Consider the following 20,882-nt stretch of genomic DNA (forward strand, 5'->3'; position numbering starts at 1 on the left):
GAAACAAATACAGTGAACAGAACAACAATACAGAATATAGTATAATACAATGAACACATTATGCAACACATTTACATTATATTAATTAATGAAAACATTATGCTACACCTTTACATTAATCAATACATATGTACATGAAACAAATACAGTGAACAGAACAACAATACAGAATATAGTATAATACAATGAACACATTATGCAACACATTTACATTAATCAAACCATACATATAAATCTTACAAATATGTACATGAAACAAATACAGCGTACAATGAACACAACACTTAACACCTGTCTTATCTTCTCATTCACTCCACTCAGAGGGTCCATACAAGTGCGAAACAGCCTTCAAAAAGGTGGATGTGGACACTTCACCATTTGAATACTTTGTCCAGTATTCTTCCAGGCGTGCGTTGACGGTAAACGAACGCTGCTCACGAAGACTGCACGCTGATGTCCACCATCTCGGCTTCCTTGCGCAGGGCTGGTACCAGCACGTAGAAGGGCACTGCACCATGATGTGCCTGGCTGTTGAGTCGATGATGCCAGCCTGAAATCAATGCAAATATGATTTAAGATTTGCGTGTGTTATTTAACGAATTCAATAGCAAATTGAAAATGATTGTATAATAAAATTAAAATAAAATCAATTGTATATTGCAATTACCTTCTACATCATTATTTGTTCTAATCGAACGCCTGAAGACGCTCCAATCTTCAACCCGAAAGATGGCGTTGTTTATCCATTGACGATTGACGTAGTCCACTAGCTGCGTCAGTTGGACGGAGTTTGCACGGGCCTGAAGCTGGTGGAACGTCTCGGTTATGTGTCCGGCAGGCAGGAACGGCAACGCCATCAACTGCCGAATATACTGGTGGATGGCCTGGTTGGTTCGGTAGGCGGTGGCTAGGCCTAACTCTTGTACTTTCCGCCACACAGACTGCACCCAGTGAAAGACGCAACCTTTTATGCTTACTAAAGGAAACACTTCGCGGATCCCTTTCCATGCAGCTGTAAGTAGAGCAAAAAATTCTAAAATGTATTTAAATTTTAAATTATCAATGATTTGTTTGTTTTAAGTTTATAACTTACTTAATACAAAAATACATTTGTTTTTTTTTCTTTGCTCTCACCTTTCTCAAAGTCCAGGACGACGTTTTCAACTGACAAGTTTGGAACCCTGTCACGGATGGCGCGCAGAATAGCGACATAATCGGCCTCCGTTTTCCGCGACATCAGTGCGAACACAAGTGGCAACTGCTTCAGCTTCCCGTCCTTGTGGATGAATGCATGAATGCTTAACAGCTGGCCACTGCTCTTGAACGGGTCTTTCACTACCTGAAGCAAAACAAAACACACACATGCATTTTCTGCTTATGTTTTCTAATGCATTAACCGATTGTAATACTTAAAAGAACATTTATTAAGAAATTAATATAAGTATGTTCCTTTGCTTCGTACCTTGAACGTTCCGTCCATGAACCAGCGTGTTGCGTTCTGTAGCAGATTCAATTGGAATTGCGTAGCGAACACGAGATGTCGTTGCTCGTCAACACGAAGATCAGCAATCAAGATGTCGTGACACTTCAGGTAGTCCATATCGACCTGAAACAAAGACATGTAAACCTAGACCGTTGTCTAAAAAGTTTGAAATAATACATACAAGGTTGCGTTTGAACACGGTTACATTTATGCTTAATGTGCTGTTTGGGCAGCTTAAGTTTCAACTTTGTTTACTTACATCAAAATTCAAGTCTGTCGGTTCAGATGGCCTATGCTTCGCCCGAAACTTGTTGGCAGTGCGCTTCATCAGCTTCTGCTTCGGGGCCAGGAACCGCTCATCGTTAGTAATGTCCGACATGGCATCAGCCACAATATCCATTGCCCGGGCATGAGGCTGTTCCTTGATACGCTGTTTGACCTATAACAAAACATAAATACGAAATACGATAATGCTTTAATGGGAATAATGCATGTGTGTAAAGTGTCGTCCCAGATTAGCCTGTGCTGTTCATTTAAACGAAAAATTCCATATAAGCTGAAATTGTCGTCCCATGTTTTAATGAATAATTTAAATATGTTAAAACATTACGTTGCATGTACAATAACTTACAATGGTGGAAGACTTCGCTCGAAGCGGAAGCTTCTGGTCCGCTGGGTGCACGTGCGCATTGGAGCATAGACGAAAGTCACTGCCTTTCTGTAAGACTGTCGCGTGACATCGCATCTTTTTGCTTCGCACGCTACACCGCCAGAGTGTGGAACTCTTGTTCGCATTCTGGAATTATGTGTATTGTCTTACATGGCAATCGAGTATAATATAGTTAAGCACATTTTATGAAATTCATAATCATTAATGAAGCGTTCTCGTAAATTAAGTACTTTCAGGCCATATGAATATTATAAAATAATACAAAATTTTGTATATTGTTAATTAAAATTCATATTCATTAATAAAGTTTTATCGTACCTTCACGCCGTAAGAATATCCGTTGCTAGACACCAGCAATCGGCCGCCTCTTTTACTGCCGTTCTCAAGCACGGTGAAAGTTATAGGAACATCTTCTGTCACTGTGTGCGGCAATTCAGGCTCTGCAAGTGCTGTCTCTGTCGGCTCCATTGTCACGTCGATATTGTCACGTCGCGTTATGTTGAATGTCCCATCCAACGGTTCTGGTTCTAGATCAGCGGCGGCAGATGATTCATTTATAGATGTCGAGTTGTCCAACGGCTCGAGATCAGAGGCGAAGGCGACAGATGATTCATTTATAGATATCGAGTTGTCCAACGGCTCGAGATCAGCGGCGAAGGCGACAGATGATTCATTTATAGATGTCGAGTTGTCCAACGGCTCGAGATCAGAGGCGAAGGCGACAGATGATTCATTTATAGATGTCGAGTTGTCCAACGGCTCGAGATCAGCGGCGACGGTGTTGGTGAGAGCTGTTTCATCTTCATCCGCATCGGTGTCTGTGGTTTCCGGCCAGTGTCTTTCCTCACACTGTCTGCATATGAAGTGCAACCCATCATTCCGTTGGGCCTGACGAAAGGCCTCATTCGAAATTCCTTAAAAACAAACAACAATATTGAATAAGTTATTTAAAAACATAAATTATTTATATATCTTTCACTTCCATAAATACATCAGTTCTCTTTGTATATACATATGGGGCCTGCTTTCTGCGGACGATATATACAAATTTCATGAACTTACAATGACATCGGCAAATTTCACTGACAACACGGCTTTAATTGCTTAAAATATAGTCCTGTTATAATTAATTAATAATAATCTTATTCCTTAATGTATTTATTATAATTGAACATTTTCTTTGAGACCAATTTCTACACAATTTAAAATATACCGCTCTGTTTCATTTACATAATTTATTTTTATTTTCTTAATTATACGCTAATAATCATATTAAAGATTATTTCTAAATAAAATAATAATAACAGTTCTGTTTAATAAACATTATTAATGCATGCATCGATATTAAGTATACTCTTTAGGATAATAGTTTCAACTTAATAATCATATTCTACATAACTTATTTCTATATGATTTAGTAATTGTTCTCAATGTTAACTATATTAGGTTAATACGACACTCAACACTCAATCAATTAACACAGATCGTTATCTCTATAATCTCTTAATTAATCGACACCGATCAATAAAGGCCGGTTGCTACTTCACACCGCGCAATACACGCGAGAATTATTGGAAGTTGATCAGTTTAGTAAATTGAATATTGATAATGTTTTTATTGAGATTTAATGATGTTTATATGAATTTTAAATTTATTTGCCTTTGCAGGGATCGACAAGAATACAAGAATTTAGATAATCCGACAGACGGTGGTTATATATTGCTGAATGAAAGAACCATAAACAACGCAAGAAGTTAAACTCAAAATCTCATAATCTTAATAACTATATTACACAAAATTTATAAATTTAATATATAAAGCTTATATATAGAATAATAAGTGATGCACTTTATATTGTGTACATATTTGTAATATTTAAATTTCCATTTTAACTTATTTAATACTTTTAATTAATCATTATTAATAAAGTTTTACTTAATTTCAATTAACAACTTTTTTTAATTACTATTGCATATTTTTTAAAATAACTATTGCATATTGTTTAAAATGACTAGTGCATATGGTTAAAAATAACTATTGCATATTGTTTAGAATAACTATTGTATATTGTTAGAAATACTTAAGGAATTGCGCAGTCCGTATCACGCTTTAAGCCCAGTTTTCACAAAACCACATCGGTATACTTTTTGTGCTACGTGAGCTACAAACGCTAACATACGGACCCAGGGCGAACGTGTAACTAGGGCGAACGGACCCGATACCCTCTCCAACCACACTTCTTCTACTATCAGTTTTTACTATTATTATTTGTGATAATTATATTACGTACTATTTAATGATCAAATGCTGTTAAGAATGCTGTATTTAAAATATATGTAAACTCCATGTACTTCATCATACAATTTGCAATTTCTTTCCTTAAGTTTTAATCGGTGAGAAATTATATATATATATATATATATATATATATATATATATATATATATATATATATATATATATATATATATATATATATATATATATATATATATATATATATATATATATATATATATATATATATATTTTATGACAATGATAAGTCACGTGTAATAATTCGTAGAATATTCATGCAAACGCATTCAAAGCATAATACAAGCCTTCCTTGCATTAAACATTATACAATATGTTAATAACAATTCAAGCTGAAAACAAATATTAAATATGTAAATAAACAGACAATGTCATAAATGCAAAGCACTTTACAAACAAAGATACAAAGCAAATTAGTAAGCAATAACAAATGATCAATTCTCTTATCACAATGACCTATTCTATAAAATGATTTACGCAAAACTACTTTTATTTGGCAGGGTGGAACTGGTAAAATCAAATTTTTTAACACTGGGTGTTCAACGCTTACAAAAAACAAGTATAAACAATCTTAAAAAACCCGTGCGCTCGAGTTTACAAATCAACCAATCATAAAAAAGGTTAACTTCACTCAGAAATCTATTTTAAGAAAGGTAAAGTAACAACTTTGAACCAGAGTATAATTGTGTCATACATTAAACGTTTTAATTCAAGATTAAAATTAGCCTAGTGTTTATTGCATATATATATTTTTTTAACTTCAGTGAGTGTTGTAATAAAGGGACCAGCAAAGAAACAAAAGAAGTTTGCAACAAAGTCTGAAGAACTTCAGTACTGGCAGGTACAATATTACAATATTTCAAAGGGGAGGTGGAAAAGCAGGAACGGGAGGTAAGAATGTGATAACAATGTGGCATTATGTATTCCATATTATTATTCAAATATCATACTTTCAAATAAATGATAATTAGTGTATGTGGATACCCTGTAATATACTACCTCTGTTGAGAAAATGGCTCCTGACATGTTTTAAATATTTTTTTTATCAATAAACACACAAATTTAAATAAAGAAAGTTATTCTTACAAATGTACACCTTTGCCTTTACTAGTAAATTGAAATTAATGCAGTAAATTCTCCACTAGAGTAGACAGTGTTTACAAAGTGCGTGGGAAAATTCCTGACCTATATTTAAATACATCTGTTCAATCAGCTGATGGCTGACCTAGTTCTCAGCCAAATGTAAACAGAATGGAACTCTATAATTATGCACAGGGAAAATATGCAAAATTATTTAACTTAGAATGTTGAATCTAAGTACATACAATAATTGCAATAACAAATCATAGATTTAAATAAAACATCTGCTAAAACAGTCTTTATTTACTGATAAAGGTATTGGTCAATAATTATACTGCTATTGATACAGTGGCAATTGTTAACAGAATTTTCTGTATGAAACAGTATTACTGTAATACACTAGTGATTTACAGTATAAGAAAATATACACGATATGAAAATTCAACCAATAACATTCACCAGGTCTACAAAAGAACTAATGTTAAATTGTTCAGACTGACTACTTGTCTTACTGTACTGTTAATGTATAAAAAATCAAAATGATCTACGTTTGTATTAAGTTTCAGTTTGAATTACTTGTTAAGAACCAGTCTTTAAGAATGCAATATTATGTTTCAGAAACAACTACTTGATAAAAGGATTCGTATGCTGCTGAAAAGGAAATGAGACGTAACCAGAACGTTGTTGACGAGATCATCAATGGAAATTTTTTCGAGGACTAAATATAATGGTTATATTGACTTAGTTGCCTCAGTGCTTTATTGAATACAAAATGATTAACATTGATTATTTTAAATGAATATAATAAAAGTGTTTTTAGCAATAATTGTGTTATAGTATACCCTATATATTCAATGTCCTTACATAAATTTGAGAAACAATTTTTTTTCCATTATGTGAAATATCTATTCACAATGTATTCACGTACGTGTGTCCCGCTTCCATTCCCGTTCATCGCAAGATTGAATACTGCATCATTATTGTCTTGATTTTCATCAGAATCCCCAATGTCAGGCTCATTGAGTTTGATGCAAATATTGTACAGTATCACACATGCTGTTGTCATCTTGCAAATCTTTGCAGGCTTCAATCTAACCTGCAAATATTGAAATTATATAACAGGTATGGGCATATAAAATATAGAAACCTTTAATGATTTCTAGGTTAAATTATGTAATGAACATTTACTCATTGTTATGCCTCCTTTAAAAAAGGGGTATATTGTTTTGGCCTGTCTGTCTGTCTGTCATTCTGTCTGTCTGTCCAAAACTTAAAGAAATCTTAAAGTTTTGTCATAACTTTTGCAATATTGAAGATAGCAACTTGATATTTGGCATGCATGCGTATCTCATGGAGCTGCACATTTTGAATGGTGAAATGTCAAGGTCATCATTCAAGGTCAAAGGTCAAATATATTTTGTATTATTTAAAAAATGTCAAGTGTTAAAAAAAATTAGAAATCAAAGTAATTTAAATGCAATAAAAAAGGAAATAAACAAATGCATAGTGTTATTGTTAGATGGCAAATGTACATATTCACTGTATGTTAATTTGGTTGAAAAGTGTATGTCCTACCCACTTTGCTTCATTAAAAAATACCTCAGAGTGAAGAACAGCAAATCTATGCTTGAGACTCCCAAAGCTTCTTTCAATGACTGCTCGTGTCCGGGTTTGGGCCTGCTGATACCTTTCCTTTGCCACAGAATCCGTCGCCAGGAAAGGAGTCATCATATACACTTTGCATTGGTAACTGAAAGTGGTGAAAGTTTATATTTGTTCAGTGCTTTTGAACAGACACCATAACTATTTGCATATGTCCATTTCATTAAAATAAGATTTAATATGGGAATGTTACATTTGAATTGTATGAAAACCATATTAGTATTGTTTAGAAAAACGATAACGTGCAATAAACTCTTCACTAGTTAATTCATCAAGATGATGTGACAATCGAAATTCCTTTCGTTTCCTAAATGGCAGAACAGCTATAGCAGCCATTTTGAAACCTAGCGTTAACTGTTTAATTGTGCTTTAAACCTCAATTAAAGTTAACGGCAGAAACTGACGTTAAACTGGCCGTTAAAAGCCAGCGTTATTTTGAGCAACCCAATGTTAACGCTAACGCTGATTTTAACAGGCCCGTTATCATTTAACGGTCCGCTAAGACTTAACGATGCTTTGAGCAAACGGGCCCAGGGGCTTAAACGTTAATCGCCTTGTTAATACACGATTTCCCCGTTCAAGCCCTCCTTTTGCCAAGTTTCTGCACCCCGCCAGAAGGCATTATAGATAGAGTTTATGCAATAATTTAAATATCATGTCATTTTGTTATGAGTACAAGTGCTGTTTGCGAATTCCACGAATACATTATGCTACATTTGTATATATAAAATGAACCAAGTGGCAGAAAATCAAAATTGAAATATAACTGTTATATAATTTTTCAATGCCTTCATCAATTTCACGCTTGAATTAAAGATTGGTATTATAAATAGTATTAAACATTAAGTGTGACAATTGACGTATATGCATAAAAAGTAAGAGCAATACTCCATTAGTATTACCAAAAGATTGAATACATTCGAAGTATTTATTTAAGTAATTTCTGTACTTATGACTTATTTTAGTTATATAGAACAGAATAGAGAAAACAACAATAAAAAAATCATAACTATACATTGATAAAAATAAATGTATGCAATTTAAACAATGTATGTTTTTTTTCACAATGTACTTTTGTGAGAATGCTATTTGTAAGAGAAACCCCTTAATTTTTAGCACAGAAGATTGAATGTTTAAAATGCGTTATTGATTGAAAGAAACATGCAGTCCGATATTATATACAAAATTTAAATTCTATGAAAAATATATTATCCTATAAAGACATATATGTTTGACTCATTCAATTACTTAAAAAAATATTAAACATACAGTGTACTTTGTCTTCTTCTGTAAACATCAGGTATACGTGTTTTTCTAAAAGTATACAGGACAAATACAACTGCAATTTAGTGTACACAATTTACTAATTCTTTCATTTCTTAGAATGTGTTGGTACCTACCATTTTTATAAATAGAACATGATAAGACAATCTTATTTTCTGTTATGTCTCTTAATTTCAATTTTTAATTTTGTATGTTAATGGATCTGCAAAAAATAGGTCCAATGCCTTGTAAAGGAATGGTGATGAAGTGGCATTATTTTAAATAATCAAATATTGTAAACTAGTGCGAAACATTCCACCACATCTGTAAACATTAACCGATCATGGATATAACCACACGTCATTATCAAAGTACTGACAGTACTGGTGTGACGATGCTTTTGAAGAGGATGGATATAAAAGCATCAATTTAAGTTGATCTATATCATCACAATTATGTATGTGGGTACGAAAAAAAATTATGGTACGAACATTTTGGGAACGAAAAAAATATGCCTAAACAAAATTTGGTTACGAAAAAAAATTGGGTACGAAAAAAGAATTGGGTACGAAAAAAAATAAGGTACGAAACAAATTTGGAAAGGAAAACAAAATTTAGTAGGAAATAAAAACTGGGTACGAAAAACATTTTGGTACGGAAAAAATTGGGGGTACGGAGACGTAGTAGGCCTGGGGAATTTGACCCACAATCGCACATTCTTGGCCCTTTCCGTCAAACATCGGATAAGTACCTCGAAGGCAATAGTATGAATACACATTTATGGCGTACCATTTATGTCAAAAGTCAACAAGGCCTAGTAGGTTAAAAGAGAAATGTACTTTGACGTACAATATGTACGTCGAAGTACATTTTTTGTACTTCGACGTACACAATTGTAATTCGACGTTCAGTCTTTACTGACCCTTGAGTGTTAGCCAATCAGAAGACGCCTTACATCTGTTGCTTTTAGAGATATTTGACATAGAACATTATTTTTATTATTATGTATACCAAATTATGCGACTATCGACCGCTTACTAATAGATATTGAGCGTATTTATTGAACATTATTATTATTATTTATACCAAAGTATGCGACTATCGAACGCTAACTCATACATATTGTGCGTATTTATTGACCTGGAAGGCGGAATTAACCTTTGACTTATGCAAAAAATGGTTAACACAAAAAACAACCAAACCAGGGAGGTTATTATACTTTTTTAATACCGTAATCGTTTGGTAACTGTTTGGTTACCGTTGGGAATTTCCTACACAGTTATGCGCTGGACCGTGATATTCCGCCCCGCATGGTCAATAAATACTCACAATATGCTTGACAATTTTTTTTTTAAAGGTGACATTGAATTTTCTTCAAATGGGTATAAAATCTATTACAATGCATTAAATTCTCGAACCTTCTTTGTACAATGTTTTTTTTTTCAATTTTGATATTTTTATTTATTTTGTCCGCAATTAAAAAATGAGATTTTAAACATTTATTATGAATAAATCTGAAGGAAAAGACGCTCATGAGACAAGTGTTTTGATCGGCTGTTATGAAAATTTGTACGGCGAAGTACAAACATGTACGTCGAGGTACAAATTGTACTTCGACGTACAAATTTAAACTTCGATGTGTATTTCATTTGTACGTCGAAGTACAACGTTTGTACCACGACATACATATTGTTTGTCAAAGTACATTTTTCTTGTCACCAAGTAGGTCTTGTTGACTTTCGACCTAAATGGTACGCCATACACATTTCGTTAGCAGTAAGCACATCAAAATGTGAGCGAAATATGTAAACAAAGTGGTAGCCTGTAAGAAATGTTTGAATTAATGAAGAAAATCGTGTATTGATGTAAGTTTATTGAAGAAATGTAAAGAAAATATGTTGAATAAGCAATAGCGATATTTTTCTCAGTCAAATAATTGTTGATAGTTTGATATCACAGATTGAAAGCGAAAGTAGAAATGTCAAAAATGACAACCTGTCAATGTGTTGTTTTTGCTGGCACGGGAGGGCGATTACACTCAATGTGTTCACATTTTTTACCATAGGCTTTGCAAATGACCTTTATAGTACGGGTGGCTTTGTTATTATTTATTGCTATCAAGTAACTGCATGATTGTGTATATGTTTACAATACACAAAGCATAAATAATAATATAAAAATACTGATTGAGCTTATAATAATCTGATAACTATAGCCAGATCAATTAAGTACATAAAATACCATTTTTTGTCCTGATTTCAATAAGTCTTGAGATATTATGCACATAGATATGGGTTGATCCACACATGAAAAGTATTTTTGGTCTGTGTTCGGTGAAGGCTCTTTTTCCATGACTATGAACGTTAAATTTTCAAGTGAAAAGGATGCCATTTTTTTCTGAAGTATTTCAATCAACCATTGAATAAAATTAACTGTTCTGCATATAATTTGCCATTTTGATAGGTGTTTGTTATGTGATCAACAGGAGATGACCAGGATGCCAGAGAAAAGGGATAAACATTTGAGATCTGGTCAGGGCTTCATATAAAAGTGGTTAAATGGTATACATTTTATATCCAGCCAGTGCTTAAGTGAAAATGTGTACATTTCAGAAAATTTTACCATTTAAAAATGATTAAATACCGCTTGACTAAGGCTCTTAATTCACCTAGCTAGGAACACTTGTACTATATCTTTTTAACACTAAAAAATAATATTTAATGTACAAATTTAATCTACAAATGTGAACGGATACTACTTAACATATATTTGACTGTATTGAATGTAGGAACTAGCTAAAATATCCATTAGAAAAAAAGATCAGTGGGTGAAATATTCATCGCCTGAAGCTCTGACGCTGGAGCTATGTTTATATATTTTTTTAAACACAATGATTAAAAAAGTAAAACAATACAATGATACCACAGAGGGAAAATCATCCTCTAAAAATAACATAATACATAATAATGTATAATATTTATGGATCTGGATCTGGATTGGTACACAGCAAGGCCCTGGTCTGACACATTGGTGACATTAACGTTAAAATGTTACCTGTCTTCTGAAATTAATTGTTATTGAACAGTCAGGGTTGTCACTACGATTGTAAACAAAGGATCATTTTGGAATAGCAACCGATTTGACCGGGGGTCATGGGGACCATCTAGGCCCCCTTGTAGGTCCAGGTCAAGGCCCTGGTAGGGGGTTCAGGGGGGCGAAGCCCCCCTCCCCTGACCGAAAACAAAAACTAGACATTTTAGGGACAAAATACTGCTATTCTCAGAGTATAAAAAGTTCAAATGAGGTCTAAAAAGAATAGAAAATTTTAAGATTTTCACATTTTTAGTATACTGTACAACGTTAAAAAATATAATATTGATAGATCTTTGCATGTCCCGATTCTATCCATTACCCGATAATCCAGTATTATTACGATTTCGTTTTTTTCAAAACCAAATTACGGCCAATATTGACGATGAATGTCGTCCGCCATTTAACGCAAATGCATATACGAATTGAATTGTGGGATTCGGGAATTCCCATTGAACATGCGTGAATCACGTGACGCGATTTGAGAGCATTGAGAACCGTTTATATTTAGTAATTACGTCAAATCAACGACTCGATCTAAACTGTTAAATGTACCTCCTTTCAGAAAAGTTTGCGAAAGTAAAAGTGAATATCTGAGAATAAAAACGCCTCTTTTTTAAATTTTACAGAGTAGATCTACTTTTCATTCCGGATAGTGACATAACTTGTCAGGTCATTCATGCATGTAGACCTATATGTATGCATAGTTTAGCACCCAAAACAAGTTATTTACCAACTTATTACATTATGAGTTATGACCATTTGTATAACAAAATGAATTATTTAATTGAAGTATTTTCAAATGCGTATAATTAAATGTGTTATCCGAAATCATTTTCAGATTTCATTATTCACGGAAAATTAAGAAAATTCTAGCAACAGAGACACATATTTCTCGTGTTTTCAATGTACAGATGATAATCATGCAAAATTTGACTTCATGTATAACATCACATCATTCTACCTCGGGGAAAGCGCAGACTTTAATTTTTAGATGCTGAATAACAACTTCGTAGCGCAGAGGTCGCTTATATCTTTTATTTTGGTAGAAAATCGAAGAGCATTTTTTAATATGTGGAAACTTTTTCTCTAACTAAAAAACCCAGTTAATTACGCTCTACAGTGCTTCATTCGTTGAGATACGGTCAGTAATAATCTGTGAAATGTACAGCTATTTAATAAAGTTTCACGTGGGGTCGGCGTGTATTCGGCTGCGTGAGCGCTGATCGGTTGACGTGCTTACCAAGAAGAATTTGATTGACAGCTGAAAAAATCAATATTGGCCACTTGCTGAGAAATTTATTGAAAACAGTAGCTCTTAAGCGGAGTTAACGGACTGACTGAATGACGGGGCGTCGCTCTACTATAGTACGGTTATTCCTCGTCAATTATTGTTGGTTTGCGTGATAAAAACTTCCGATCGCAATTTTAAATATTCGGGAAAAACAACCGATTTTCTGGCAATTTTAACCGATGAATTCGATCGGCAATCGGTTAATAATGACAATCAGAACTATGTGTGACTGTGTGCATAATGAATTGGCAAATACTATTAATTGAATTTATTCAACACCTAACACTATACTTAGTACATTAAATATATCATCATGCTAATATATGCTCAGTACGTGCCTGCTGAGTTTCCGCAAAGATTGCCGTTGTTATTATCCACGGAGTCGCAGCACCAGGCCATAGATAAAGGGATGACATATACTGACGCGGAAAGAGGGAACTGTATACAAATGATATATGAAGATCATTCAAGTAGGCTAGACATAGAGGAGCATTTTTTTCGGAAATTAATACGTTTACATCATGTAATGGTCATTTAATACTCAATATCGCACGGTTTACCGAACGCATTGTGTTTTCAGTATTCAGTACGTGTACCTGTATATATTGCAAGTGTGTCAATGCGGTTTACTGAATTCGGCTTATGACATGCCATGTACTCGCTTATGTGTGATAAACATATATTGATAACCTGATTCGATCGACAACAGCTCATTCAAACTGTTTTGTTCTCATCAAGGATGATTATTCATTGAAGCAAATCTAAATAACCAGAATATCAATATAAGGACCTACTTGTGAATAAATATGTAAATAAAAAGAAATTACTCTATAACTTCGGTCGAGTTATGATTTTTTTATAAAACACCAAACATAACTTTGTATTTGTCTTCCATAAGATTAAACTTAAGATCTGTACTGGTTGATAAACCAAACCGGACCGCTCTTGTACTTTCGTACTCTTTACATAAACAACTCATGTAAATTAAAGCCTTAAGTTCCGATAGGAATTGTTTAATGGCAAATGTATACAAATATATATAGTATAGTCATTAATGATACATCTGAGCTGTTCTCATATATAGCTTGCTGTGCTTTGATCGCATTGTGTGTCGATAGTTTTACATTTCAGCTGATATTGGGAATGCATGGCAGTGTTTGCTATATGAATGCAACGAGGAATATAATGGTTAATGGTATGCAGTTAAACATTTTCTTTACAAGAAACGGAACCTTGATGTGTTTTTGGATTTTGTTTAAATTTCTATTTATCAATAATGTGACTGCATACAAGATGTCGATGAATAGCCACGCTTTCTAATTGCTGACTTAGTAACTTATGCATACATTCATACTCAGAATAATTTGTGAATAATTGCAATTAAAATATTCCCTTAAGTATTTTCATACATATTTTAATTTTGATACAATTTAAGTATGTATACGTATATAGAAATTATGAAACTCAGGAACATTATCAGGAGTGGAATTCTTATGAAAACCCGCCAGTCTTTTTTATAATGCATTTGGCCGTTTGCGTGTTCAATACGAGACAATACTTTTTCACAACATCTCATAAAACTAATTACAGTTGGGGTCACGGCCTTGAAACTCAATGCATTAATAGCTTAAACAGGTTGAATGGCGATTTTTACCCGATACGTTGCACACAGATAATCACTAAAACACCAAAGTTTTATTTGAAATAGTCTCCATACCATTGTTATTCAACGTTATAAGCAAAAACAGACGCTAAAGCTGATTTTAGTGCAATTTGAGTACTCACTAGATTAAAAAAGACCATTGCAACTTGATACAAACGTTCTAAGGCACGAATAAATAAAAAAACATTACAGGATATTGTCAGAATTTTCCGAATATGGGACTATTCTCCGTGATACCATCAATATACAGTTTACGTTATCGTTTTCGTTGGGTATTTATTAACATGAGTATTGTCAACATGCATTTTATGTAAAGCAGTGAATTTATCCCGATATTGATATTACGATAGTATAATTACTGAAATAGATTTATAGTATTCGGTAGGGGCTCTTGTCCAGCAGAATCTTTTCGAAACTAAAATACTTAAATACTTTGCCAAAACCTTTCATAAGTTTCATTTTGTTCGTCACAAAACGCTTGTATAATCCTAAAATGATTTTTACTCACTTTACTACTAACAGAAAACACCCTTTAAACAATAATGAAAAATCCAAATAGTTATTCTTTGCCATATGTTTCAATTGGAGGGTTGATCTCATGGAAAAACATAAAATCCCAATTGCAAAACCATCCCATGGGAGGGCAAATTGAGAACAAAAACCAATATATAAAGACATCGACATTTTACGTAAAAAATCTCAAAACAGGATAACACAGACGCCCTTCTTCGCATACTGTATTGTCAATAAGCGCGGAAGTTTTCTGAAATTTACGTTTCGTAAAGTTTGCCCTCCGGCCGATAGTCTTATCATAACCGCTGGCAAACCACGGTTACCCGACGAGTCATCTGCCAATACCATCTACACAATGTAAAACAGGTTAATACGCATTTAATATACTGAGATTAGTTAAGAAACAGTAAAATGACCAAAGTTTGATATGATTTGTGATGATAACACATATAAGCAATATAATTGTAATGACAGGTTATTTACAAAACACCAATATTACATTGCATTATTTAACATTCGTCATGATTATTGTTTTCAGCACAAAATATTACGAACACTGCTAAACGTTTCGATATTAAATTGCTATCAATAGCCTCCGATAAACGAATTCGAATATATATGTCGTTACTATTTATAATTAGGTTAACGCACATTCTTACTAACTAGTTTTATTGGTAAATCCACAAATGTGACTGTTAACAGTCGTCTTTGTCGTAACAGCATCTGCTTTTACACGTTGGAAAACATATTCATATTGACTAATGAACACAAAATGGGCTTGTTGACAATTAGCTATTAATATATCTGGTTATACACGCGTAATTTGTGTTATTTTAGATTAAAGGTTTTTAATCTTGATAATTGTCTTTTGGGATAAAAAGGTTTTATTTATATATTTTATTAACTTAAATTTCACGCTTAATTCGATGAATAACAAGATGTGTTTGTGAAACATTATGCCCCCCATATATTTGACATTTGACCTTGAAGGATGACCTTGACATTGAACTTTCGCCACTCAAAATGTGCAGCTCCATGAGATACACATGCATGCCAAATATCAAGTTGCTATCTTCAATAATACTTAATTTGACATTTGACCTTGACCTTTGACCTTGAAGGATAACATTGAACTGACCTGTCACCATTCAAAATGTGCAGCTCTATGAGATACACATACATGCTAAATATCAAGTTGCTATCTTCAATATTGCAAAAGTTATGGCCAATTTAAAGTTTGACGCAAACAAACAAACCAATAAACAAACCAACAAATAAACAGACAGGACAAAAAGAATATGTTCCCCAGTATAGGCTGGGGCACATAAAAATTCACGTAACCTCGTGTGTAAAACGATAACTAATTTAATTCCAAAAAGCGGACTTTCAATACGAAATGCTTATTACACAGGTCATACCATCCATTGAATTATTTGTGTAAGTTCGTTCCATGAGCACAACATATTAAATAGATAATACCGTGTTTAAATTTGTACAACCGGTACTGGGAACATAAGGCATTTTGATCTTTCGATTGCAACATGCATGCACATATCTATAACCGCGCAGTTTAAAAGCAAATGCTTAATGCGAACACACAGAAACACCACTTCGCTTCGTTAGCAGCGTACCGAAACAGAACTGAAGGGCCAGACATTCAGAATATGAAAATGTAAACATGCATGAACATACAGTGTGTTTTGTATTTATTTCATGAAGAAATACATTCGTATGATAACTATTCGTCTTAAACAATATGTTCGAAAGATAGAATTTGATATTCTTGCAGATTGTGTGATTTAACAAACACTATAGCTAATGCTTTTGTATTAATGAATAAGTACGTCGTTGTTACAACATCCGCCGCTATAGACAATATGAATGTCTTCTGTTATCAGTTGCTCCATAGAGCAACTCTGAAATAAAACAGTTTGGCTGAGAATAAGATACGATGAATTTTTACAAATTCATGGATTGACGTTGCTGTTTATACGTTTTCATCTGAATTAGTAAATAGCTATACTTCTGTTGAGTAATGTTGAACAGGGATGACTAGTTGGTCAAATACGAATTATTGTCCGCATGGATTAAAGAGATATTGGCGATGCTGTAAATAAAATCCTGTCTCTTAACTGTATATCTCTTATTGTTATAATAACAACAGTTTTCGAGTCTATATGTTTTATGTCTGCGTTAACTAACATTAAAAATATAATTATTGAACATGGGTAATTGTGTTTTACTCATATATGAGACATTATGTTGTCGGATGTTTTGATTGATGCGAACAGTTCCCTTAGTGGGATGACCATCTTTAAACTGGCATTTTATGATACATGGTTTTGCCATTGCAGTGTTTTATTTCTACAATCATGACATTAAGCTTACTGAATCAAACTAAAGTGTATTTTGTCCTTACCTAAGAACCTTATTCATCCGACCGTTAAGTATAAGACTGGAGAAAACGATACCTTTGATCTTTTGATAACCGTTGTAAATCTTTTGTATCGATTTATTTTTGTCACGCCATTTACTTATTCGATTAAATTATATATTGTAAGTTATTGTTAATCAAGGAGGGTGTCTTTTATATAAAAAGCGTTTGTATTACCATATATGTTTCCAGAAATATCGGCGGGTATAGTATGAATTCATCGCCATATAAAAAGGGAAGGGGTCGTACAATTTTATATCGATAATGCATGGTTTTCTTTTTTTCTAAAATATGTGTTCAAGTTTACTTATAAAATTGCCATGTTTTGTAAATGAAGGAATGAAAACGGCTTCAATTATTGGTACTAGCAATGGCATGTAACCGTGTTTCTTCTTCCTATTGAATGCCATGTCGACATTAAGCCATTCATGTCGACATTAAAAGCTTTTCAATGAACGTGATTGTATTTTACAAATTCATAAAATTAATAGCCAAACATTAACAAGACCTAAGACCCCAGCATTATATACAATATTTAGGGCACTGTAGTTGAAGAGTATGTCCGTTTTCATGCGATAAACATCTCGTTATTCCAGGTATGAAGTACCTTTGGTTAAGTTTTGTATGATCATGTGTCATATATTGTCTGGTTAATTTGATAGAATGTTTCTGAAATACATGTCAGTTGTAAAACAATTTCATCTAATAATTTTTCTTTGATACCCGCGTCGTCCTGAAGAAAAAATGTATAGTACCTGATATCTGTTATCACACACGATGGCATCAACACTGTCGCAGAGAAAGTTGACCATGTGACATGACCGACAGAGTAGTTAGTAACTGAGTGGAATCTGGCTCACGACACCTTAACATCAATAACATTATAAAAAAGTTATAGAAATCAAGTTTTTCAAAATTTATTTTAAATGACAAACATAAAATAATAAAGCATCCGCAATTATCTGATAAAGCTTTTGGACAAAAAGAACAAAACACAACACCATATTATAATCCGTGCATATACAAAACATGATGTAAAGAACATGGCATGTGTTATGAATAAACCCATAGTTTTGTCGTTTTATATGAACACTGCTTTGGGTTTTCAACTTAACAGTAAGCTTTCCTTTCATATTACCTTCGCAAAGCTGTTCAATGTAGGAAAGTGAACATTGACATGTTAATAATATTGCATGGTGCACTTCTAAAAGTGTAAATAATTCAAAAAGTGTTTCATTTGCAAATAAGAAAATATGTTTCAAATGTCTTTATTAATTGGTTTTGTAAGATGTATGTTTCGTTCTAAGATTCAAAGAAAATTTCTGCAAAATATGTTTAATATTATGATATAATAATAACAAGTTTTCATTGCGACATTTTTGGCGTGCGCGTGACAATAAGTACTAATAGAAGATTCAACACATTGCACTGTTTTAAGGTACCGCTACACGGCTGCCCAATAAAAAGAGCCAATGTTTTGTACAAATTCTCTTTTAGTGCACGCAATTTGTACGCGTAAGCTCTGTTAGTATTATATGGTTGCTGACCGTGTGTACACAGTCGCGAACATGGCTCAAAAGATCACCAAAACGTGTTGGTTCAATCGCATACACATCTTTAAGAACAATCCCATGTTCTTTATTTTCGGTTGCCGAGACTGACGTAGTTTTCACAGTATCTACTTGACGCTTGTAAGTAGTAATTTGGCATTATCTATGTGACATTGGCTTCATACTAACATGTATTAAAATGTACCTTCACAATGATGCCCAGTGAAGTCAACTCGACACTGACACGTTGCATTACCGTTATCGTAATGGCAGTTTCCGCCATGTTGACAGTGAATGTGGTTCTCACAGGGGTCGACAACTAGTGTGGTAATTATATAGATCATTACACGTGCACATTTACCAATAAAATGATGCCAAAACAGATTGATAGGAAGATATGAACAAATCAAGGTTCTAGGGTGCCCGCCTAGAATGATCATGGCACTAATGAAGTCCCTGATATCTACATGTTTTTGCCTGTATTTGTTGTTAGGATATACAATGTTAAATTAAATAACTCAGAGTGTTGAAAATGTTTTCATTCAGTAAAAAAAGTCAAGTTAAAACTTTAGTGGCTAGAAAAACTTGTGGCTAAATAGACAGGAAAAGAGGCTATATGCTTATTGAAATTAAAAAAAACAACAAAAAACAATGCAAACATAATTCCCTACCAATTTTCTGATCAAAAGTGGTATGTATAGTTAAAAGAGGAGCTACATTTTTAGGAATAAACAATATATTTATTCCTGTTTTTGAGAATTCGTGTATTCCGTCCATTACTCTCATAGTTCCAGTTTTTGGTTAAAAACAGTAACATGTTTTGAAAGTTTGTAACCTCTTGTTGCAAAAAGCAATATCACGAAACATAGAATTGTCAGAGTAATCTATGTGCACTCATTTGTCATTAATTACTTATGTTTAAAACAATCATTGGTTTTGCTAACAATTGTTATTATTTTATAATAATAGTGAAAAAGTTGTAATCAATAATAATAATATAAAAGTTATAATCAAAACATGTTTTAAGGGAAAGGAAAAAATCAGTAGAAGTTGTATAATCGACACACAAGGAAATGTTCGATATACGCTTGCGCACTTATGACAGATGTCGATAAGTGTTTTCAAATTTTCGCAGAAGTGCACGCTCTATGTACGCCTGTTTACAGAATTAGTTCGAATCTTACTGTAAGCGTGTATTTGATGGTTGTTGACGGTGGGAATATTATCGTAAATCCCCTGTGATAAATCGCCATCGAGAGCAAGCAAAATCGCATACTGCAACTTAAGTAGTTGCACGATAGACACAACCCGTAAGGTATCGCTGTACCCTTGCCCGATCCCTTTAAAATGTTTCGTTTACAACTTTCTTGTACGATTACAATAAATAATAATATAACTATTTTTCAGAGACTTTCTAAGAACGAGCCATATATTTTAAGAAAACAGTACATCAATACATTGTTCAAGCTATTCTTATTTATGCAACTTAAATACCGTATTAGCCGTGCATGATATATATTATACACATTAAATAAGCTATCGACCCCTGTGAGAACCATATTAATTTTCAACATGGCGGGAAATGCCACTACGAACACGGTCATGCAACGTGTCAGTGTCGAGTTAGCTACACTGGACAGTTGTGTGAAGGTAAGATGCAAGTAATGTTTAATAAAGCCTAGTAAGCAACCACCGACCAGCATCAATTTTAAAATGTGGAAAACAACATCCATCTCGGGCAACCATAACTAAAGAAAATGGGTTTCTGCAAAAACAATGGGTATGCAATTGCATCGACTCTTGTTGGTGATATGTCGAACGATGTTTTCGACAATCTACCCACCGGAAACACCTATCAAACACA

General features: G+C 33.4%; 1 protein-coding gene across 1 annotated transcript; it reads right to left on the reverse strand.

Annotated features, from left to right (window-relative positions):
- Nucleotides 1–434: 434 nt before the first annotated feature.
- LOC127865633 (uncharacterized) lies at nucleotides 435–2,768 on the reverse strand. Its single transcript, XM_052405539.1, has 7 exons — nucleotides 2,472–2,768; nucleotides 2,115–2,279; nucleotides 1,743–1,922; nucleotides 1,463–1,606; nucleotides 1,135–1,339; nucleotides 668–1,012; nucleotides 435–550 (listed from the first exon to the last, which is right to left on the reverse strand). The coding sequence occupies exons 1-7, from the start codon at nucleotides 2,619–2,621 to the stop codon at nucleotides 435–437; spliced, it is 1,305 nt and encodes a 434-aa protein (XP_052261499.1). The 5' UTR covers nucleotides 2,622–2,768.
- Nucleotides 2,769–20,882: the final 18,114 nt, after the last annotated feature.

Source organism: Dreissena polymorpha, chromosome 2 (assembly GCF_020536995.1).
Source record: "Dreissena polymorpha isolate Duluth1 chromosome 2, UMN_Dpol_1.0, whole genome shotgun sequence".
NCBI lineage: Eukaryota > Metazoa > Mollusca > Bivalvia > Myida > Dreissenidae > Dreissena > Dreissena polymorpha.